Source organism: Phaenicophaeus curvirostris, chromosome 21, assembly GCF_032191515.1.
Source record: "Phaenicophaeus curvirostris isolate KB17595 chromosome 21, BPBGC_Pcur_1.0, whole genome shotgun sequence".
In the NCBI taxonomy this organism is placed as follows: Eukaryota; Metazoa; Chordata; class Aves; order Cuculiformes; family Cuculidae; genus Phaenicophaeus; species Phaenicophaeus curvirostris.
In genome coordinates, this window is record NC_091412.1 from 921,783 (window position 1) to 943,602 (window position 21,820).

A 21,820-nucleotide genomic window follows, 5' to 3' on the forward strand; every position below is an offset into this window, starting at 1 on the left:
CAGAGTGGAGCAAAGCAGGACAAGTCTGTTCCAATGAAGCTATTTGTGCCAGCAGTTTCCAGTGGGAATTGCTCCCATTTGCTCCCTCTTATTTTATACTGAAATCATTGCTTTTGCATTTAGAAATCAATTGTGATTTTTAACTTGAGCAACTTTCTTCTCTTTCCAACATTACTGTGCTGACAGTCCATTTTCTTCTGAACTTTCATTTGCTCATCATGCACAGAAGATATTAAACAACACCAGTCCCAGTACAGACCCCTGGGGGACACCACTCATTACGGATCTCCATCTGGACTTTGAGCCATCGACCACTACTGTTTGAATACAACCATCCAACCAGTTTCTTATCCACTGTACCATCCACCCATGAAATCCACATATCTCCAATTTAGAGAGAAGGATGTTGTGGGGGACCATGTCAAAGGCTTTAAAGAAGTCTAGATCACATCCATTGGTTACCCATGTCCACTGCTGCAGTTACCCCATCACAGAAAGCCACTAAGTTGGTCATACAGGATTTGCCCCTGGTGAAGCCGTGCTTGTTGCCATTAATCCCATCCATGTCCTCCGTGTGCTTTAGCAGAGCTTCTATGAGAATCTGTTCCGTGATCTTCCCAGGCACAGACGTGAGGCTGACAGGTGGGTTGTTCCCAGGGTCATCTTTTCTACCCTTTTTAAAAATGGGCACAACGTTACCCTTCTTCCAGTCACCAGGGACGACTTCTGATTGCCAGGACTTTTCAAATATCATGGAGAGTGGCTTGGCAAGTGCATCTGCCAATTCCCTTGGGACTCTGGGATGTATCTCATCAGGTCCCATAGACTTATAAATGTTCAGGTTCCTCAGGTGGTCACGAACCTGATCCTCCTCTACAGTGGGAGGTGGTTTACCCCCCTGGTCACCATCTTGCTGTCCCATGACCCAGGAGGGGTGAGGAGAGCGGTTATTGGTGAAGAGTGAGGCAAAAACCTTGTTAAGTTCCTCAGCCTTCTCCTCCTCTGTTGATATGTGATCACCACTTCCAACCATCAGCAGGGGTATGTTCTCTTTGACCTTCCTCTTTAGATTGATGTTCCTGTAGAAGCCCTTCTTGTTAGTCTTTACTTCCCTTGCCAAGTTCAGCTCCAGCTGTGCCTTTGCCAGGGCAAGTGACAATTGTCTCTACATGGGACACTTCTGACACCCTTCCTGCTCTCCTTGAGGAATGTTCAGTTGCTCAGCTTGGTCCCTCCAGTGCCTGGGTGTGTAGGGCTTTGAGCATCATGGTTTTTTCCTCTTTCTCTTCCCCATCATACTAATTTCTGACTTGATGGGCCTCTTGCAGTTGGTTCACTCCTTTGTGAAGTTCAATGCTTACGCGGAGAGAGGGACAGCCTGGGGTCTGTGCTGCCCAGCACATCCCACTCCCTCCCATTAACTTCAGGGTTCCTACTCACAGAGCCCCCTGAAAGACACTGCCTCTCCAAGCTGTCATTGCTCTACCAGCCCAGACACATATGGCTATTGAGTCTTTGCCTCTGCTTGCCAGCCAGCTCCTAAGCACAGTGATGCTGGATATCTCCTGCTAAACCGAATTTCCATGGTTGCTTTAGCTCTGAGCAGCAAACAGAGTCTTTCGGAAGCATCACTCCTGAATCTCATTAGAGCTTTATGCCACTCACATGGAACTGATCTAAACCCTGTTCCACAACATCAGGTGCTTGTGACTCATTTACTGCTCTGTGCAACATTCCTGTCATTGACTCTGAACTGGAAGGATGGTGCTTTTGCTTCTTCGCTACCCATTTACTTTTCTGTTCATTGCATTTCTCATCCTTTACCTCCATTCAGATTTTTCTGCAAGATGACTTTCTATAAATTCTGGCTCTTGATCCTAACCATTCCGGTTATTATGATCAGTATTCCTTGTGGACGTAACATGGAAAACACGAAGTAAGTTGTGCTTGGCTTCTTTCTGCTCTTCTTTCTGTTGACAGAGTCAACGCGTGCTTTGGTTTGGAGGGTTCTGGGGTGTGTGCTGCAGTGGGGAGGAATGAGTTGTGTGTTGGTGTGGAGAGTTGCCAGACCCTGTAATTCAGACAAGGGATGTGGAGTTCACTATTGTATTTGAGTTGATAGATTAATGAATGATGGAAGGAAAAGATGCAAAAAGTGATATAAATTTGAGAGAGTTGATGATGCCAACAAACTGGGTGTAATGCATGCGTAAAGCAACTTGCTGGTTTTAGTAAACCTCTCTTACTTGGTCTTCTGAGCTGCATTTCTCTCCTGCGTCTGGCTGGTCATTTTCATAGAATCATGGAATCACAGAATTGTTTGGGTTGGAAGGGATCTCAAACTCATCCAGTTTCACCCCTGCCATGGGCAGGGACACCTCCCACTGGATCAGGGGCTCCAAGCCCCATCCAACCTGGCCTTGAACCCTTCCAGGGATGGGGCAGCCACCACTGCTCTGGGCAACCTGGGCCAGGGCCTCCCCACCCTCACAAACAAAACCCCTTTTCTTCCTCAGATCTCATCTCAATCTCCCCTCTTGCAGATCAAAACTGTTCCCCCTTGTCCTATCACTGCTTCCATCTAAGTTGTGTTGAGAAAGCTTCTGCAGGTGCTTTTCTCTTTCTCAACTCTATTCTGAGCCGGTGTCCACCTGCACAGGCAGGTGCAGACATCACCGCAGTCCATGGTAGCATCTGTGCTTGTAGCCTCCGGAAGAGCTGCTTAAATTGCGAGGCCATTGGTCTAATCTGGCTGGAAGAAAATCTACTGGGTACATTTTTCTCTAACAAAATAATGAGCTGAAGAGATATGCCAGTTGTTCTTGTCCCAGTCACTGGTCAAATCTGGGACTGTGGAGCAACAGGCTACTCCACAGGAGCAGTCTGTGAGATGTACAGGTTTGGAAGAAAGGTGTTTGATTCCTTACCCAATTTCGGTATCTCTTTGGCTTACGCCTGCTCTTCTTTTCCAGGTTTTTGTGCATGTCATTTTGGCCACTCAAATACATCTTTGGTCTCGAGATAGTTGTGAATGGCAAGGAGAACCTCAGGACTAAGAAACCATTTTTCCTCGTGTTGAATCACCAGACCTCCCTTGACTTTCTAAGTATGTGATGATCCTACCTCCTGCTCCTGGCCTCACTTGTCTGGGATGGGATGGGATGGGATGGGATGGGATGGGATGGTAGTAAGAAATCACAGACTCTACCATGGGTAGAGAGGCAGGATGGACAGCTACACAATCCATTACCGACTAGCCCCAAGCTAGGGCTGCTCTTCAGAGTGTTGGAGCCCAATAGGCATTTTCAAGCTAAATGAGCTTCATCCTTTCCAAAAGAATGAGGACGAGAGTGTCTTAACCACAGCCATGTCATAGCTGCTCTTATTCAGGATCAGCAATAGTCCTCTCCAAGTGAGTGGTTGGGCTGGAGACCCCAGAATACTTTCCCAACATGTTTCTGACCCTGTGAAGCTGAACAAGCACTGCAGGTGTGGCATCTCCCAGAGCACAGGGCAGTAGCCCAGAATCTGGAGGAAACCTCAGTGCAAATAACAACTTGTTCTCTCCTTGTTCCCTTGCAGTGGTCACAGAGTTATTACCAAGGTGCTGCGTGCCCATTGCAGAGAAGGAAATCCTATACGTGGGCACTTTTGGCCTCACCTGCTGGCTTTCAGGAATCTTTTTCATTGACTGCAATAAGAGGGAAGATTCTATTGCTACCTTGACAGAGGTGGAACACTCCCTGCACAAAGAAAATGTGAGTGGAGAAACACTAGAAAGCATGAACCTTGATGAGTCTCAAAAGGACTGGGCACTGAGGAGAACAGAGTAAGGGCATCTCTTAGTGTCATTACGACACTAAGCTGGGTGGAAGTGTCGATCTGCTGGAGGGTCAGGAGGCTCTGCAAAGGGATCTGAACAGGCTGGACCGCTGGGCTGAGACCAACCCCATGAGGTTTAACAAGGCCAAATGCCGGGTCCTGCACTTGGGGCACAACAACCCTGAGCAGCTACAGACTAGGAGAAGTCTGGCTGGAAAGCTGCCTGGAGGAGAAGGACCTGGGGGTGTTGGTTGACAGTGACTGAACATAAGCCAGCAGTGGCCCAGGTGGCCAAGAAGGCCAGTGGCATCTTGGCTTATATCAGAAACAGTGTGACCAGCAGGTCCAGGGAGGTTCTTCTCCCTCTGTACTCGGCACTGGTGAGACCACTCCTCGAATCCTGTGTTCAGTTCTGGGCCCCTCACCACAAGAAGGATGTTGAGGCTCTGGAGCGAGTCCAGAGAAGAGCAACAAAGCTGGTGAGGGGGCTGGAGAGCAGGTCTTACGAGGAGCAGCTGAGAGAGCTGGGGGTCTTTAGGCTGGAGAAGAGGAGGCTGAGGGGAGACCTCGTTGCTCTCTACAACTACCTGAAAGGAGGTTGTAGAGAGGAGGGATCTGGCCTCTTCTCCCAAGTGATGGGGGACAGGACAAGAGGGAATGGCCTCAAGCTCCACCAGGGGAGGTTCAGGCTGGACATTAGGAAAAAATTCTTCACAGAAAGGGTCATTGGGCCCTGGCAGAGGCTGCCCAGGGAGGGGGTTGACTCACCTTCCCTGGAGGCGTTTAAGGGACGGGTGGACGAGGTGCTAAGGGGCATGGTTTAGTGTTTGATAGGAACGGTTGGACTCGATGATCCGGTGGGTCTCTTCCAACCTGGTTATTCTATGATTCTATGATTCTATGATCTCTGGTGGTTTCAGTGTATTGTGCGTCTGTAAAGTTCTTGAAGTGGAGGAATTGGATGTCTCTGCACAGTCAAGAGCAGACACATCGGTCCCAGGGACATGCGGCTGTGCAGTGGTTTAGAATAGTAACTGAACTTTCCTCTTTCTCAGTGTCTTCTCTCTCTACAGTTCAGTGTCTTGATCTTCCCTGAAGGAACTCGCAATCATGGTGGCTCCCTATTGCCCTTCAAACGTGGGGCCTTCCAGATGGCCGTGAAAGCCCAGGTGAGAGTCACCTTCCTCCTTCCCTTTGGGGTACAGTTTGTCTACCATGATCCACCGGGGCCATGTGGCTTCTTGTCCCTATCTTCCCTTTGGATCAATCATGCATCCAGCATCCCAGCAGGAGCTTAGAAATGACCCAGGAGAGGCTTGTTTCTGGGAAAAGGGAAAAAAGCCTTCATGACTCAGCTTGGGAAAAAAGTGGGACAGTGTCTGTCTTCTCAGGAGGGGAGGGAATGGTAGATTTCAGGCATCACTTTTGCCTCTCCCTTTGAGTTTCAGTCATAGAATACAGAGTCAGAAGGGAGCATGCCCTCTTCTCTTGTGAAGCTTTTCTCTATGCATCTCTTTTGCCTCCCTTGCATGGCTCTGCTGGCAACATTGCTGCATCTCATTTCTTAGCACATGTGTAAGGACATGCGAGGGAGTTAAAAAAATAACAGAGACACTCCCAAGGTGGGTGTCTACACAGGCAGCATCTTGTCTGCACTGGCCAGAACAAGGGTGGCTGGGGTATCATAGAATCATAGAATCACCAGGTTGGAAAAGACCCACCAGATCAAGTCCAACCATTCCCATCAATCACTAAACCATGTCCCTTAGCACCTCGTCCACCCATCCCTTAAACCCCTCCAGGGAAGGGGACTCAACCCCCTCCCTGGGCAGCCTCTGCCAGTGCCCAATGACCCTTTCCATAAAATATTTTTTCCTGATGTCGAGCCTGAACCTCCCCTGGTGGAGCTTGAGGCCATTCCCTCTCTTCCTGTCCCCTGTCCCGTGGGAGAAGAGCCCAGCTCCCTCCTCTCTACAACCTCCTTTCAGGGAGTTGTAGAGAGCAATGAGGTCTCCCCTCAGCCTCCTCTTCTCCAGGCTAAACACCCCCAGCTCTCTCAGCCGTTCCTCATAAGGCCTGTTCTCCAGCTCCCTCACCAGCTTCATTGCTCTTCTCTGGACTCGCTTCAGAGAATTCTAGCTCCCTAGTATTTTTCCTATTTGCACCAGCCCATTGCTCAGGTTCATCCCAGGAGGGGTTGGACACAACTTGTCTAACTACAGAGTCTCAGGCATAATTTCTGTCATCCCAAAGCATGTTTCTGGAAGGAGGAGCTCTGGTGGAGTTGGTACATGTAGATCAGAGCAGAGCCAGTCTGGATGTGTAGCATTACAGACATCTCAGTCTCTTTGCTGCAATTCAGACAGATCCTGAGGGCTTTCCGCTGTGAGAAGTTATTCAATATGAGAGAGTTGGGGTTGTTCAGCCTGGAGAAGAGAAGGCTGTGGGGAGACCTTAGAGGAGCTCCTGGTACTGAAAGGGGTCCAGGAAAGCTGGGGAGGGGCTCTTGATTGGGGAGTGCAGAGATAGGACAAGGCGAAATGGGTTTTGAGCTGCAAGGGGGGAGATTGAGATGAGATCTTAGGCAGAAATGTTTTGCTGTGAGGGTGGGGAGGCCCTGGCCCAGGCTGCCCAGAGCAGTGGTGGCTGCCCCATCCCTGGAGGGGTTCAAGGCCAGGTTGGATGGGGCTTGGAGCCCCTGATCCAGTGGGAGGTGTCCCTGCCCATGGCAGGGGGTGGAACTGGATGGGCTTTGAGGTCCCTTCCAACCCAAACTATTCTATGATTCTATTATTCTATATATTTTTAGTCCACACTCTGGAAGCTGCAACTCCTGCTTTCTGAATATGGGTTTACTCTGTCTTCGATGTTTCAGAGGATGGCATCTTGCCTTTCTCTGCCTGAGGTGACCACAGCCTTTCCTCACTCCCAACACTCTGGGGCCTCTTGGATCACCATGATCCCCATGCTCCATCACCCAGCCAGGTCCTGGCAGCCCCCTGCGACCCTGGGTGGGCAGCGTGAGGCACTGGGCTGAGGTGAGCAGGACATGCCAGCACATATCATCATAGCAAAGCACACACGCAGGTACTATAGGCATGGGAATTTACCAAGCCCTCATCAGAGAGGGACCAACTCCACCCAGAAGCTTCACTCATGACTCTACCATAGGCTGCCACCTTCTTGCTCCCTTCTCTCCTGGTTGTGCCAAGGAGAGCTGGAAACTTACTATGCTATTTATATGTTAGATATTGACTACAGCCTAAGGAGTGATCATCCCAGCCAGATGATGGATTTTTAGCTCTAATGTTTGTGGTTTACACACCAGCCAGGTTGTGGTTTACACACCAGCCAGGTTATGGTTTGTGTTTTTATCCTGATGCATTTAGGTCTAAGCCATAGCCAAAGAATGGTTTGGACATGTTTGACATACCAGTATTGATGCCAAACATAGAGGATGTAGGCAATGTATTTCATTAGCACCCAGCACACTCAAACACACAAATGTTCACTCTGGGATTTAAATAAAACCTCTCTCTAGGCTCAAAGATCATAGAATCTTTTGGTTGCAAAAGACCTTTGAGATCATCAAATCCAACTGTACCTGTCCACTACTAAACCAGATCCCTGAGCACCTTGGCTACCCGTCTTTACACCCCTCCAGTGATGCAGACTCCATCACCTCCTGGGCAGCCTCTGCCAGGGCCTGAGAACCCTTCGGTGAAGGAATTGCTCCTAAATCTAAACCTCCCCTGGCATGATGTGAGGCCATTTTCTCTTGTCCCATCACTTGTTACTCAGGAGAAGAGCCCAGCACCCACCTCACCACAACCTCCTTTCAGGAGCTGCGGAGAGCGATGAGTTCTCCCCTCAGCCTCCTCTTCTCCAGCCTGAAGAGCCCCAGCTCCCTTAACTACTCCTCATAACCCTTGTTCTCCAGCCCTTTCATCAGCCTTTTTGCCCTCCTCTGTACACACTCCAGTGTCTCAACATCCTTTTCCAGTGTCTTCAGAGACTGAAATCTCACTGCTAAGTAGAAACAACCTGAACCATTTAGGCCTTTGTGAAAAACTAGACGTAGATAAGGAAAGTTTTAATAACATTTACATCAACTGGCTAATTACTGAGGCCACCAGCCTCCAGATTTGACATTCATTCAGGGTGGGAAGTAAAATCTTGTGCCATTAGAGAGTCTGAAGTACCCAGCTCCTGACCAGCCCTTGCACACCTCTCGACCTCTTTTTAGGGCAACAGATAACAAAATGCCACCACCCTGAAATATGACTTTATTGAATGCTTTTACAAATTTTTATTTTACAATTAAAAATCACCATACAGCAAAGAAAACAGCAGACACAGTCTTAAGCACCTCTTGGGGCAATCACGTGCCAGGTTCAGTCAACTGCTGTCAGCTGAGTATGAGCTACAGGCAGGAGTTTCCCAAGAGCAGCTCGGCACCACCGTTAGGAGTTTCCAGCACTGGTCTGACGAGCAGGATCAGAAACTGTCAGAGAAGCAGAAAAAGCTACTGAGAAGCAGAAAGTCTTTCCAAGACACTATATTTCTCCCCTCATTTTTATCTGACTCCATGGCTTGAAATAGTCAATGGGGAATGGGCAAACAAGGACCAGAGCACTCCTGGATCCTTGTACCTCTGGAGTGCTTCCCACCTTGTCAAAAGGTCCCTCCAGTGACCCAACATCAGCCAGCTCTTTGGATGAGTGGCTTTGGGGCAATTTCTTGGCCCTTGAAAAGGTTAAACTTCATGAAATTGCTTTTTCAGACCCTAGGATTTCATTGTCTCTGGGTTGTGCAAATACAGTTCAGCTTCCTCCCAGCCCGATGACAAAAGAGCCTCAGGAAGCAGTAGTTAATAAAAGCAATCAGGAAGCCACTGTTGTTGAGAGAGAAAGTGAGCATCAGCTGGACTTGGTTCCTAAAAAATGAGGTGAAGTCACCAGAATTTAGCCTTTATATCAAGTGCAAATGTCTTCTTTAAACAGCAGCACTTGTCTCCAATACAGTCTATCAAACTCATTCAAGAACTGCGCAGAGATGCTGTATGGTTTGTGCCTTGCAGAAAGACAGAGTAGGTGATCCCTAGGTATTGTGATCATATAAACAATGTACCAGAAGGAAAATTTTAAGCCAGTCCATTCTGCTCAGGTCATACTTGTCTTCTGCAAGTCTCTGCACACCCTACACCATTTTCAGCTGGGAGAGTCCATGTCAAAACATATCAGGAGGACAACACTAGTGTCCACATCTCTATGAAGACACTGTTTTACTGTCTTTCAGATGTGGCACATCATCTTCTCTGACTGTATGTGCTAAACAGCTGGTACATCAGATCCTACAGTGTCAAATCAACACCAGATATCCAATAAAATCATTGAATTCTGGAACGTTTTGGATTTGAAGGAACATTAAAGCCAATCCAGTTCCACCCCTGCCATAGTCAGGGACACCTCCCACTGGATCAGGGGCTCCAAGCCCCATCCAACCTGGCCTTGAACCCCTCCAGGGATGGGGCAGCCACCACTGCTCTAGGCAAGCTGTTCCAGTGCCTCATCACCCTCACAGAAAAATATTTCTGCCCAAAATCTTATCTCAATCTCGCATCTTTCAGCTTAAATGCTTTAAAGCTGTAGGGAAGGCAAGAGGATAACAGGGGCTTGGAGCAGAAAAGTAAGAATTTGGAGCAGGTTAATTCTGACTGATTCCTTCATGGACACTCATCCTATGAAGTAAGACTCCCATTGTCCTGAATTAAGGTATTTACAGAAGTACACATTCACAAAGGCCAGAAAAAAGTGGATTTTCAGGGATTCCCCTTCTAGCTGACGAGGAGGAGGCAGACAAGTAAGGGATGATGAAGGTGATGGCTTACATGGAGACCAGGCTAACAGTGGTGCCTGGGTGGGGGTGAATGGGGTTGTTTAGCCTGGAGAAGAGGAGGCTGAGGGGAGACCTCATTGCTCTCTACAACTATCTGAAAGGAGGTTGTGGAGAGGAGGGAGCTGGGCTCTTCTCCCACGGGACAGGGGACAGGACAAGAGGGAATGGCCTCAAGCTCCACCAGGGGAGGTTTAGGCTGGACATTAGGAAAAAATTCTTCACAGAAAGGGTCATTGGTCCCTGGCAGAGGCTGCCCAGGGAGGGGGTTGAGTCACCTTCCCTGGAGGGGTTCAAGGGATGGGTGGACGAGGTGCTAAGGGACATGGTTTAGTGTTTGATAGGAATGGTTGGACTCGATGATCCGGTGGGTCTCTTCCAAACTGGTTATTCTATGATTCTATGATTCTATGATTCTATGAATGGATCCTCAAGGTCTTTTTAGGGGCAGAGTCACCATGATGATCTCAATTCTTTCATTTCTTTAGGCCCCCTTGTAGGGCAGTTATTCATTCTGACAGACACCTGCATACCTGTTGTGCTACTCTCAGGCTCTTCTTCCCAGGGTGAGAGGTTGAGCGTTTCCACCTCGTGGCAGTCAACAAAGTCTCTGGGATAACTGTTGACCTTGAACACATTCCTGGGTATCTTTTTGACACGAGTGTTGTCACAGATCACTGCTGACAGCGAGGTCTTTCGCAGTGCGTTCAGCTGCTGCGGAGTGAAAACTCCTTGGTTCTCCCACCAGAACCTGCAATGATATTTTCAGAAGAATCTCAGAGTCTCCTTGAAAGAGTTTGGTGCTGGCTACTTGCCAAGATGTGAATGTGACCAAGGTGAGTATGTGCTCAGATCCACCATGACTCATCAGGCAGCAGGCACCTCCCTTTGGAAAGAAGCATCTCCAGTGCGGCCAGGTCTTCCACAGAGCATCACCAGCCTGCTGGGATGCAGTAACTGATCCTCCCATTTTATACCCTGAGAGAAAATGCCACCTGAGGCAGAGACTACAGCAGATCACCCATGGCCTGGGGAGCCTCATCTGCAAGGTTCTGTAGAAATAGACTGTAAAAAGAGCTCTGTGACAACTGGGCTAACATCAAGGTGTGAGCCCTGCTGGGAGCACTCACTGGTCTCTTGGAGGTGGGCTGGATTAGTTTGTTGCATGAAATGCTGGCATTTTTCCCATAAAAAACAACCCTTACCTGTCCCCATCACGCAGGTTCCTGAACTGGGTGCCAAGGATGCAGGCCAGGAGGGGTCCAACTCTGCCACGAGGAACAAAGGGTTCTGCAACAGCCCCAATCCAGAGGTCAATATTGTCTGGTGTCCCATACAGCTCCATGAACTTCTTGGCCAGTTTGGAATTGCCTAGCACCTCAGAGAATTCTTCTAAGTTCTGAGGCTGGGAGAGCCCACAGAAGCGCCTCCAGGCATTGTAACCTGCAAAAGCAGGAGCAGCAGTTCATCAGGACCCATGCCTACAGCTACCATCTGCCTACAACCAGGAGCTAAACAGCTCCCTTGGCCCAGGGATCTGCTTCTTCTCATGGCATTAAAGGATCTGGAAGACACTATTGTCTAGATAGACTCCACAGTCACGTTTTTAAAAACTCTTTTTGTATGCACACTCTGAACTAACAACTTGAGTTGTCCTTGCACATGACTACAGGTTCATTCCATCCTATCCATTGGTGCTACCTAGTGTACCAGTCTTTACAGTTTGGCAAGGCAACATTTCTAGGATCAAAGTCCTAGAGAAGAGCAGCATTTGGTTGTGTTGAACCCAAGAGCACTCATTCTTCTCTAGGGTCTGGGGGCTATCACACCTGTGGATGAAAGCCACTTCTGCTCGGAGCACTGGGTTGTCTGAAGACACAAAATGTTGATGAGCAAAGAACAAAGCACGGATGGTCTATCCAGCCCACATGAAAGCTGAATGTAGTAGCTTGTCTGTACCTTCTGTATTCCACGTGCTGTCTCTTTGCAATATACCACTATTTCTACCCCTCTTTATTACATTAACCCAACAACAAATTTTTCTTCCCAAGCCTTTTGTCTTTGTCTTAAATCCCCGGAAAAAAAAAATCTTTATAATACAGAAACCTTTTTTCCCCTTAGTGACATTGTCTATCCATCTTTCACCCTCAAATATGTTTCTTGCCATTGGTATGGAAAAAGCTTAGTACAGTCATGGAACCACCACAGACAGCAAAAGGAAGATTATTGTTCACAGGAGATGTGGACTCATATCTCTTTACCTGGAAGGCCATGGTCTCTTCCCCGTTGCATGTTCAGGGCTGCTAGATCCAGACCCATTATCTCTGTCTGCTCAAAGAGGTGGTTCTGGAGCTCCTCCACAAGCAGCTGATTCTGTTTCCCCAGTTTGGCATGGTCAACCAGCATGCCCCGTATCAGTGGGTCAATGCCACCTGCATTCATCAGAAATTAGGAGAAGACTTTTTGTACCAAGTTCCAGCTTTGATGCTCCATTTTGTGCAGCTGCATGAGATGTTGTTTCTCCTCTGGGCTGTGTGGGGTTCACCTGACCCCTTATTTCCATTTCAAGGTACGAGCGCGTATGTACAGACCTGCATACGCTGGGAGATGAGGCCTCCCTCTCGTAACTGGATTCCTCACCCTTCTCCATCTCCATCCCTCAACCTTGCCCTTCCACAGCCCCAAACCCACTTCTTTCCCACCTGGACATCCAGCTCACTTTCTGTTGAACTGCTCCTTAGCCTGGCAGTCCCCAACATGCCCTGATACAATCATAGAATGGTTTGGGTCAGAAGGGAACTCACAGCCCATCCAGTCCCTCCCTCTGCCATGGGCAGGGACACCTCCCACTGGATCAGGTTGTTCCAAGCCCCATTCAACCTGGCCTTGAACACCTCCAGGGATGGGGCAGCCACAGCATCTCTGGGAAACCTATTTCATGAGGTTCTGTTCAAAGTTTAGGTTTTGCAATTGGTTTTGTTTATAATTAGCTATTAATTGACAAATGTTTATTAAAATATTAATTACAAAGATAGAATCCATTCATGTCTCTTTGTCTATGTCTTTCTCATAGCCATTAAGACAGTATTAGTAAAATATGGGAAAATTGGCTGCATGTGTTCATTTTGGTAAGTTTTCCGTAATTAGATTACTCCTTTTGGAAAAGACATTTGTCTTGGAAAGATTCCTGCCTGAAGATTAGGCTGCAGAGGAGCAGGATCTTGTAACTCCCTTTAGAGCCATGAAGAGAGACCAGCACCACTAAGCAGCAGTTGTGCTGTCTTAGCTCAGTTAGATTGAGCCTACCCTGTGGCAACGCCTGCTAATTACAGAGGGATAGATCAGCTCAGACTGACCTAAAATTTTGTTGAGTGATGTTCAGTGCTGTGAGTAGCACTGGGTGGAAGTGTGGATCTCTGGGTGGAAGTACTGATCTGCTGGAGGGTCAGGAGGCTCTGCAAAGGGATCTGAACAGGCTGGACCGCTGGGCTGAGACCAACCCCATGAGGTTTAACAAGGCCAAATGTCGGGTCCTGCACTTGGGGCTCAACAACCCTGAGCAGCTACAGACTAGGAGAAGTCTGGCTAGAAAGCTGCCTGGAGGAGAGGGACCTGGGGGTGTTGGTTGACAGCGACTGAACATGAGCCAGCAGTGGCCCAGGTGGCCAAGAAGGCCAATGGCATCTTGGCTTGGATCAGAAACGGCGTGGCCAGCAGGTCCAGGGAGGTTCTTCTCCCTCTGGACTCGGCACTGGTGAGACCGCTCCTCGAATCCTGTGTTCAGTTCTGGGCCCCTCACCACAACAAGGATGTTGAGGCTCTGGAGCGTGTCTCCACCAGGGGAGGTTCAGGCTGGACACCAGGAAAAAATGTTTCACAGAAAGGGTCATTGGGCACTGTCAGAGGCTGCCCAGGGAGGGGGGTTGAGCCACCTTCCCTGGAGGTGATTAAAGGAAGGGTGGATGGGGTGCTGAGGGCATGGTTTAGTGATTGATAGTAATGGTTGGACTCGATGATGCAGTGGGTCCTTTCCAACCTAGTGTTTCTAGGATTCTATGAGTCTTGTTGCTCCTGGAACAGGATGAGCAGTTCCCCTGTTTGCAGGCAATACTTTCACTGCTGGATTTCACTGAGCTGAGAGATGCACAGTGATCCATGAAGGAGATTTAGCCTGTTACGTGGTCTGGTTATTTATGGACATAAATGCAGTTGTCGTGCAATGAACTGAGAAAGACAACACTGACAAAACTGTGCAAAAGAACCTACAGAACTGTATGTGCTGATGCAAAATCCTGCTCCAGTGAAGCTGCTTGTGTAGGAGCTGGAGCTTGATAATGTTCAGCAGTTGGAGTAAAGCAGCATGTAACTCCTGGCAGGGCTCCTTTGCCTGGGTGCACTGCAGAATCAGCCCTAGGCTGTGCTTGGTGACTGTTCTGCAGGGCTGTCCTGCTGCTCCAGAGTTATCAGCCCATTAATGTGCCTGCAGCCCCCTGGGCAGACGGGTCCTGAGCATCTTCCAAGCTGAATGGTGCTGTAACGTGTGCAAGGCCAGTTCTGTAAATAGAGCTAAAGCCAGTTTTGGAGTCTGGGTTCATGTGTCTGGCCAGCTAACCTCCATCTGAGTATCTGGTCCACCTGACCAGACCAGGGCTGCTGTCTGCCTCACGTTCTTACCTTCCATTATAATCCTCCATGTTGCGCAAAAGGTCAAATGAAGAGGGACATGGGAGAACGAACCCAGAGGCTGGAAACTGTCATCCAGACGGGATACAAAAGACCTTACTGATGTGTGACCAAACCGGAACGCCAGGGAAAACACATTTGAGATTGTCGGATCCACATCCTCATCATAGCCAGCGTATGGAGGGATCCACCTGTTGGTCTCCTCCGCCAGCAAAAGCGGGAGGTAATCCCTGTATGTTATTATCTGAAAGAGCCCAAAAGCAGTGCAAGTTGCCAGCAGCTGTAGCAGAAATGTCATCAAAGGAGAGTGCAGAGCACGAACACGGACTGGCTGTCCTTTAGCAGAGTTCATTAAGATCATCAGAAAAAAAGATTTGTAGCAACAACACGAGTTTGGAAATACATATTGAAATTATTACTATAATAAATATTTCATAAATTGGTAAAATTATGAATGAAAAGTTCTGGATACCCGTGCTGACATACCATCCTTATTCACAATTTTTGAAGGCCACACGTAACTTCACTAGACCTACAAAGCATTGTTTTCCTTGTTCCTTGGAGAAATAACCATTCTTAAGCACGCAGCTGATAAACAGTACGCAGTGAGCAGTACCTGGATTACAGCGGCTACAATTTTCCGACTCTCTTGGTAAAGCTTTTCCCCATCCCAGTGAGGATTTAATCTCCTCAGCTCTGTAACCAGGCGGTTGTGTTCCCGTAGAAAGATGGTGTGCAGTGCAGACAGACCCAGGTTCTCAGTTACCCGTTTGTCACCTACAAATGAAAAAGGTTTAGGAATTTTGCAAGTAGTTTTTTATTTCAGCAGGAGGGCTTTGTGTTAGGACAGATGAGGAACAACTGATGGTCAGTGGTCAGTAATGTTCATGGTTAAGCTTCCAAGCAGTCGTCATTCATAGAATCATAGAATGATTTTGGTTGGAAAGGACCTCAAAACCCAGCCAGTTCCACCCCCTGCCATGGGCAGGGACACCTCCCACTGCATCAGGGGCTCCAAGCCCCATCCAGCCTGGCCTTGAACCCCTCCAGGGATGGGGCAGCCACCACTGCTCTGGGCAACCTGGGCCAGGGCCTCCCCACCCTCACAGCAAAACATTTCTGCCTAAGATCTCATCTCAATCTCCCCTCTTTTGGCTTAAAGTCAAATTACTTAATTCTCCCTGGTACCACACTCTAATTTTTTATTATTTCATAGATCCCAACCTGCATCAGAAGCCAAGTCTGGAAGTTTGTCTGAAATTTAAACAAAACGATGACTCAAAACACAGAACCTTTTAGGGTGGGAAGTGACCCATTACGGGCACAACATTAATTATGAGTCTATGATTAAGAACTTTTAATTTTGGGGAGGGCCCCACCTTACATGATCACGTCATGCAGCTCCTCATACTAATGTAAAGACACATCAGATACCTGACTATAATGATCCTTTTTGGCTTTATGGGCCACTGAAAACTACCCTACAGATAGAATTATGGAATCATTAAGGTTAGAAAAGCCCTCTCAGCTCATCCAGTCCAACCATCAGCCCAGCCCCACTGTACCTGTTAAATCATGTCCCCAAGTGCCACATCTACACATTTGTTGAACGCACAGATGCTCCTTACCTGCTTTAAAGCAGGGGATGTTCATTTTCTTGTTGGTGAGGATACAAACACTTTTTGTTTTGTTCTCAAAGGGCAATAATTCCAGCCCTGCATCTGTAAAATTCTGGTTCACAGCCATCAAACCCAGGAGGTTTGTCAGGTTTCTAATACTCTTTGCCACAGAGTCTTCACTGCCGTACACTGTGCTGGCGTCGATGAAGGAGCTGATGGCATTGATCTGCTCCCGAGTAAATGTCCTGGGATTGCACACAGATGCTGACTGGATGAAGGGCATGCAAGAGTTGGACCTCAGCATCCACGGGTCATCAGGGGGGAACTAAAACAAAGATAAGTGATACCTCAGAAATTCATGTGGTTTTATTTTTACTGTCTTAGGGTATCGTGGGGTGGACGGAAGGTTAGGGTACCTTAATCGGGAAGCAAGGGGACCTGAAGGCACAATCAGTCTCACAGTGAAGCTCCAGGCTGGCTCCTGCACCACTGGAAGGGGCCAAGTCGATGTCATGGTTGACCCACTGGCCCCAATGCATGAAGACGAGAGAGAGCTCTTGATCTTGAGTGATGTTCTCATTGGCAGTGTGAGCAATTTCATTTGACACTTTTCGAACCTGCAGAAAATCAAAATGAAAATGTGTCTGATTATCTCTACTGTGGTGAATTTTTCTCTTAGTAGAAGACGTACTATGAGATCACACATAAGATGATCTTAGAGGAGCTCCTAAGAATTAATTATGGCAATAAACAGACCCATACTATGCCCCAGCTCCACTGAAACAGATGTGACAATCATTACTCCATAACAATTCAGCCAAGCCCAGCTTCATGGAAAGGCTTTTACAGCCAGAACTGAGGTATATGCACATATCCAGAAAGTCAAGAAGGTGGCTGAAGAGCACGCAAACCTTATGCCTGGTGCAAACATCCAGGAGTTTCTGAGCATACTGGGGTGTTGTCTGCATCCAAACTTTGGGTGCACACTTCTGAAAAGGTTGGGTTGTCCATGTTTTGCTTAGTGAAGTACTCACAGGCTTCCTTGCTCATTTGCCAGCCAGGTGAGGGAGGGGATTGTCCCGCTCTGCTCCGCTCTGGGGCAGCCCCACTTTGGGCACTGGGGGGCAGTTGTGGGTGACACAGGATTAAAAGGATCTAAAGCCGCTGGAGAGCATCCAGAGGAGGGCACGGGGCTGGGGAAGGGTTTGGAGGAGAAGAATGTGAGGAGCAGCTCAAGTCCCTGGGTCTGTTCAGCCTGGAGAAGAGGAGACTGAGGGGAGACCTCATCGCGCTCTGCAGGTTCCTCACACGGGGAGGAGGAGGAGCAGGCACTGAGCTCTTCTCTCTGGGGACCAAGGAGAGGAGCCGAGGGAATGGCAGGGAGCTGTGCCAGGGGAGGGTTAGGTTGGACATGAGGAGAAGGTTCTTTCCCCAGAGAGTGGTGGAGCCCTGGAACAGCTCCCAGGGAAGCAGCCACGGCACCGAGGCTGACAATATTCCAGAAGTGTTTGGCCAAGGCCCTCAGCCCCTCAGTGTGAATGTTGGGGTGTCCTGTGCAGGGACAGGAGTTGGACTCGATGGCCCTTGTGGGTCTCTTCCAACTCAGGACATTCTATGATTCTGTGTTTGTCTCCAACAAAAAATGCCACCCCAAACCATAGCTCAATTGTTGAAACCAAGCCTCAAATTAGGACCTGAGATCAGAGGAAACGATCAACTTTAGATGTTGCTACAGTTTCATTTCTGATGGATGCAGTGAGGGCAGCATCCACTGCTGTTACCTGGAGAATAACAGTTCTCACCAGTGGGAGTGGAAATCCATTGTACAGCTTCCCTTCACTTGCTCCTCGGGGAACAGACACCCCATCTTCATAAGCTGCTGGGAGCCAGCGAGCAAATGCCCGGTTCGAGGACCCCAGCTCAGGATGCTTCCTGGAGCACCACAGGAAAAGCAAACATCAGTGTTATTTCAGAAGCAAACAGGCTTTTACCCAGTAATATTTTGCAGCCCTTAATTCCACACCTGATTATTCTGTTAACAGAAGTGATAGACAGAAAACCCTGAGAAGTAAATAACATCAAGATTATTATTGCAGAGAAAAATGAACTTTGACATGAAAAGGAGATTCTTGATGCCATTATATTAATTTTATTTGGCAATTTAAATCTCTGTATCACCTCTGTCTCCACTGCTGCTCCACACAAAGTCACAGTAGGGCCATCACCAGTGATCAGGGTGGCCACACTCCTGTCCAGCTGAGAGCTGGAAGCTTTCAAGGATGAAGATCCTGCACCTCTGTAGGGCCAAGACAGCACCTTCAGGAAGTTTTTCCCCATATCAACACATAAAACTGCTCAAACTACAATCTCCAGATGTGGTCACTTGTTCTATTGCCTCATGTTACAGAATAATTTGATCACAAAACTCACCAAAAATTGTTAAGAAGAACAATTATGCTGGTTGAGCCACTGAGTTGTGGCCTTGGAGTCACACAGAAATACAGGTTATTTTGGGGAAACCAGCTACTGAATATGAGCAGCTTTCTGTGTTTAATCTCTTAAATCCGTAAAACCTGGATAATACTCAAAAATGAGAGTTAGACTCAGAATTTACAACAGTGTGCTGGGAAATAAGAATGTGCCCTAGAACAACTGGCACAATTGCATCCAATGTTAAGAGCCCAGTACCATCACAGCTCTGGTTTTGATTGTTCTCACTGTCCTTGCAGGCAGAGTTCTGTAAAATATTCAAGCATTGCCTCATGATGTGTGCCTCAAGCTGAGCAAGATCCCTGGAAAGATGTGAACATAACAGAGTCCTTTCTATCCCAACCACCTCACACTCTCCCTGGCAGCCTAAGAGATAAGGAAACCCAAGATCTGCCCCGCCTCAGTGCTGCTTCCAATCCATTCACCATCCAGCTTGTGTTTGTGCTTGGGATTGCCCTCACCCAGGTGCAGGACCTTGCACTTGGTCTTGTTGAGCTATATTCACAGTGCCCCTAAAACCTCTGGTTTTAGGTATCTTGCTTGTGTAGTCATTCCAAGACAACTGGAACCTTGAAATTTGATAGTCATCGAAAGCACTGAGCCTCCTTAGGCCAAGGAAATTAGCACTATCCATGCTCCAGATGAGATTTCCTGGAGCCTGATTCTGAGTGGGAGGCTGTCATAGCCCCAAAATCTGCTTTCCTCAGTCTTGCCCTTTAGTCCAGCCAAGAAGTCCTCTCCTTTATCCAAAGCAGCACATGAAGAGCAATGCACTCAATTCTCAATTTTTCAAGAAATGACAACATTTTCCTGCCAGGCATAGGTAGAAATGAAGCATCTGTTCTAGGCATTGCTAGAATGAGCATTTCATTCTTCTTGCCTTGTTGGAAGGAGCTTACTAGAACAACCTTAAGCCGCCTGTCCTGGGTCAGTGTACAGACTGGAGACTCTTGTTGCCCACACACAACTCCTACCTGTTGTTGCACTCCCCAGTGGTGGTTCGGTACCTGTCCTGCTCCGGGCATTTAATGGAACGAGTCTGATAGTCACAGCCAGTTTCTTTGGAAATTATGTCCCTCTGTTTTCTGTCTAGTAGGTCTGCAAGAGAAACCATACAAAATAACATCTACTCTTACTCATTTTTATTTATCTTCCAGTACTGAAAGGGGCTCCAGGAAAGCTGAGGAGAGGGTCTTGAGCAGGGAGTGTAGGGATGGGATGAGAGGAATGATTTTCCTCTGCAAGAGGGGAGATTGAGATGAGAATTTAAGGAGAAATGATTCGCTGGCTCAGGTTGCCCAGAGCAGTGGTGGCTGCCCCATCCCTGGAGGGGTTCAAGGCCAGGCTGGATGGGCTTGGAGCCCCTGATCCAGTGGGAGGTGTCCCTGCCCGTGGCAGGGAGTGGGACTGGATGGGCTTTGAGGTCCCTTTCAACCCAAACCTGTTCTATGATTCTAGGTCAATGTTTGACTCAGCTGAGTCAGGGCTGTGGATATTAACATCTGAAATGGAATTGTTAATTTCGTGTCTGAAACACTCAGTGGATAATCTCTCACCTCTGGTCTAGAGAAACTGGGTTAGCATGGAACAACTTTCCAGGGGAACACGGGGAGCAGGACTCCCAGCAATCTTCTAACCTAGTCTGGGACAAAATCATGGTCCTGCAGAGTGGTACAACCTGGGCAGGTGTGGGCAATGACTAGAAGTGGATCAGAGCCTCCTGGCATTCAGCACATCTTGTCCCCGGTTTATCACACTTATTTTCAGGCTGCTTTTACCATCAAAGCTATGAGCCAGGCACTGCCAGAGATGATGATTAAGACACCAGATGGTCTGGTCTGCCCCTGAGCATGCTTAAAGGGGAAGGGTCCTATCAGCAGTGTTTTGGCTCATGGCAGGGCTGCTCTCCGACTTTCCCGCTGTGGAAGATTTTCTGCTGTTAGTTGTTTGTAAGAAATTTTGATCTATCCCACATTACCTGTAACATTGAACCTCCATTTCCCAGATTGCTGCAGCTTTTTTCTGAGGAGATTCAAAGTCATTTCCAAGTAATCAGCAGCACGGATAGCAGATCTGGTTGTTCCTACTGGGTCTTTTAAGTGCTTCAGGAAATCCATTGGGTTGGCAACATTTTCCTGTAGTTTTCTCTTTAAGCTGAACATAGAAGAGTTCCATGAAGCAGCTTCTCTGACAACAGACCTCCTCTGTCCTCCCTGAGCTGAGCATACTGAGATGTGAGAGCACAGTTGGGACCCAGGCAGTCTCTGCTCACCGAGGATGAGCTGGCCACTCATCAGCTTTGCACATCGTCTCAGACAGGTTTTGGCAATCATTTCATTGTGATTCCCTACTTCAAGCCACCATGAATGTTGTTCTACCATGTGAAAAACTAGATCAGTGGAAAACTGAGATAGAGTCACAGCATGTCCTGAGTTGGAAGGGACCCACTAAGATCATTGAGTCCAACTCCCGTCCCTGCACAGGACAGCAACAACTGGATAAATGTTTACATCTAGTATGTCACAAAAGACATTCTGTGACCAGAGAGACAACCTTGGTCCTGTTGCATCTCTTCCTGGTCCCATGGCTCTTTCTTGCATGACAAAAAAAGCTTCCACAAGCTGGGTAGAGAGAGAATCTTCCCCAGAGGATCCTGTTGCCTAGAACCAACCTATGGGGACAATATATGGAGGGATGTCTGGGGTTTGACTTCCCCATAGACTTATTTGTGACAGGGTGCTCATCTGCACAACTGCCTTAAGGCTGTGGGTCGCAACTTCAGTACGCAGGAGGAGACTCGGGGTGTGCCTGATGTGCATGGACTGCCGAGAGGGGTAGGTGAGTAGGGTGATGAAAGGTGTGACTGATGAAAGGTGGTCCTGGGACCGAGGTGGGAAGACAAAAAGACAGCCAAACAGGGCCAAACAATCTCTCCAACTATGACAAGGATAGCCCTCTAAACAAAGACATCTCCATAATACCTATGCACTGGAAAACAGAAGAAAAGTGGGTGTATCTTCTCTTATATCCTTACAACACAGTGGCCCTCATACAAAAAGGACTCACCTCCTTCGAGCATCTAAATACGCTGTGTCTACCAGCTGCCTGGCTTCACTGACACTGTTCCGAAGAGATGAGTCTGAGAGCACCTCTGAGTCCTCTGCTAAAAAAAAAAGAAGAAAAAGCAGAACTCAAGGATACTTTGTGATGTGCACCAGGAGGTACACATCTCACCCCATCGCTGGGTGCTGAGGTGAGCTGATTCACTTTACGTGCAGTCCCCACTGGGTGTTCAGAGCTACCTGGACACC

The 21,820-nt window shown here is 48.1% G+C and overlaps 2 protein-coding genes across 2 annotated transcripts; one reads left to right on the forward strand and one right to left on the reverse strand.

Annotated features, from left to right (window-relative positions):
• Positions 1–1,800: 1,800 nt before the first annotated feature.
• Positions 1,801–5,120, forward strand: LOC138729683 (1-acyl-sn-glycerol-3-phosphate acyltransferase alpha-like). Its single transcript, XM_069874109.1, has 4 exons — positions 1,801–1,936; positions 2,973–3,106; positions 3,583–3,758; positions 4,896–5,120. The coding sequence occupies exons 1-4, from the start codon at positions 1,848–1,850 to the stop codon at positions 5,118–5,120; spliced, it is 624 nt and encodes a 207-aa protein (XP_069730210.1). The 5' UTR covers positions 1,801–1,847.
• Positions 5,121–8,276: 3,156 nt separating this feature from the next.
• LOC138729594 (myeloperoxidase-like) lies at positions 8,277–20,583 on the reverse strand. Its single transcript, XM_069873957.1, has 11 exons — positions 20,488–20,583; positions 19,484–19,607; positions 17,822–17,951; positions 16,436–16,636; positions 16,029–16,344; positions 15,017–15,177; positions 14,392–14,644; positions 11,979–12,149; positions 10,923–11,160; positions 10,251–10,468; positions 8,277–8,326 (listed from the first exon to the last, which is right to left on the reverse strand). Exons 1-11 carry the CDS (start codon positions 20,549–20,551, stop codon positions 8,286–8,288), a joined length of 1,917 nt encoding a protein of 638 aa, XP_069730058.1. The 5' UTR covers positions 20,552–20,583; the 3' UTR covers positions 8,277–8,285.
• Between the last annotated feature and the right edge of the window lie 1,237 nt (positions 20,584–21,820).

Coding starts and splice junctions, on each gene's coding strand:
- LOC138729683 (XM_069874109.1), top strand. CDS start 1,848: ATGACTTTCTATAAATTCTGGCTCTTGATCCTAACCATTCCGGTTATT. Junction 1,937..2,972: donor CGTAACATGGAAAACACGAA/GTAAGTTGTGCT, acceptor CTTCTTTTCCAG/GTTTTTGTGCATGTCATTTT. Junction 3,107..3,582: donor GACCTCCCTTGACTTTCTAA/GTATGTGATGAT, acceptor GTTCCCTTGCAG/TGGTCACAGAGTTATTACCA.
- LOC138729594 (XM_069873957.1), bottom strand. CDS start 20,551: ATGACTTTGAATCTCCTCAGAAAAAAGCTGCAGCAATCTGGGAAATGG. Junction 16,637..17,821: donor ATGGATTTCCACTCCCACTG/GTGAGAACTGTT, acceptor GATTTTCTGCAG/GTTCGAAAAGTGTCAAATGA. Junction 8,327..10,250: donor GCCTGAGAGTAGCACAACAG/GTATGCAGGTGT, acceptor CTTCTCTGACAG/TTTCTGATCCTGCTCGTCAG.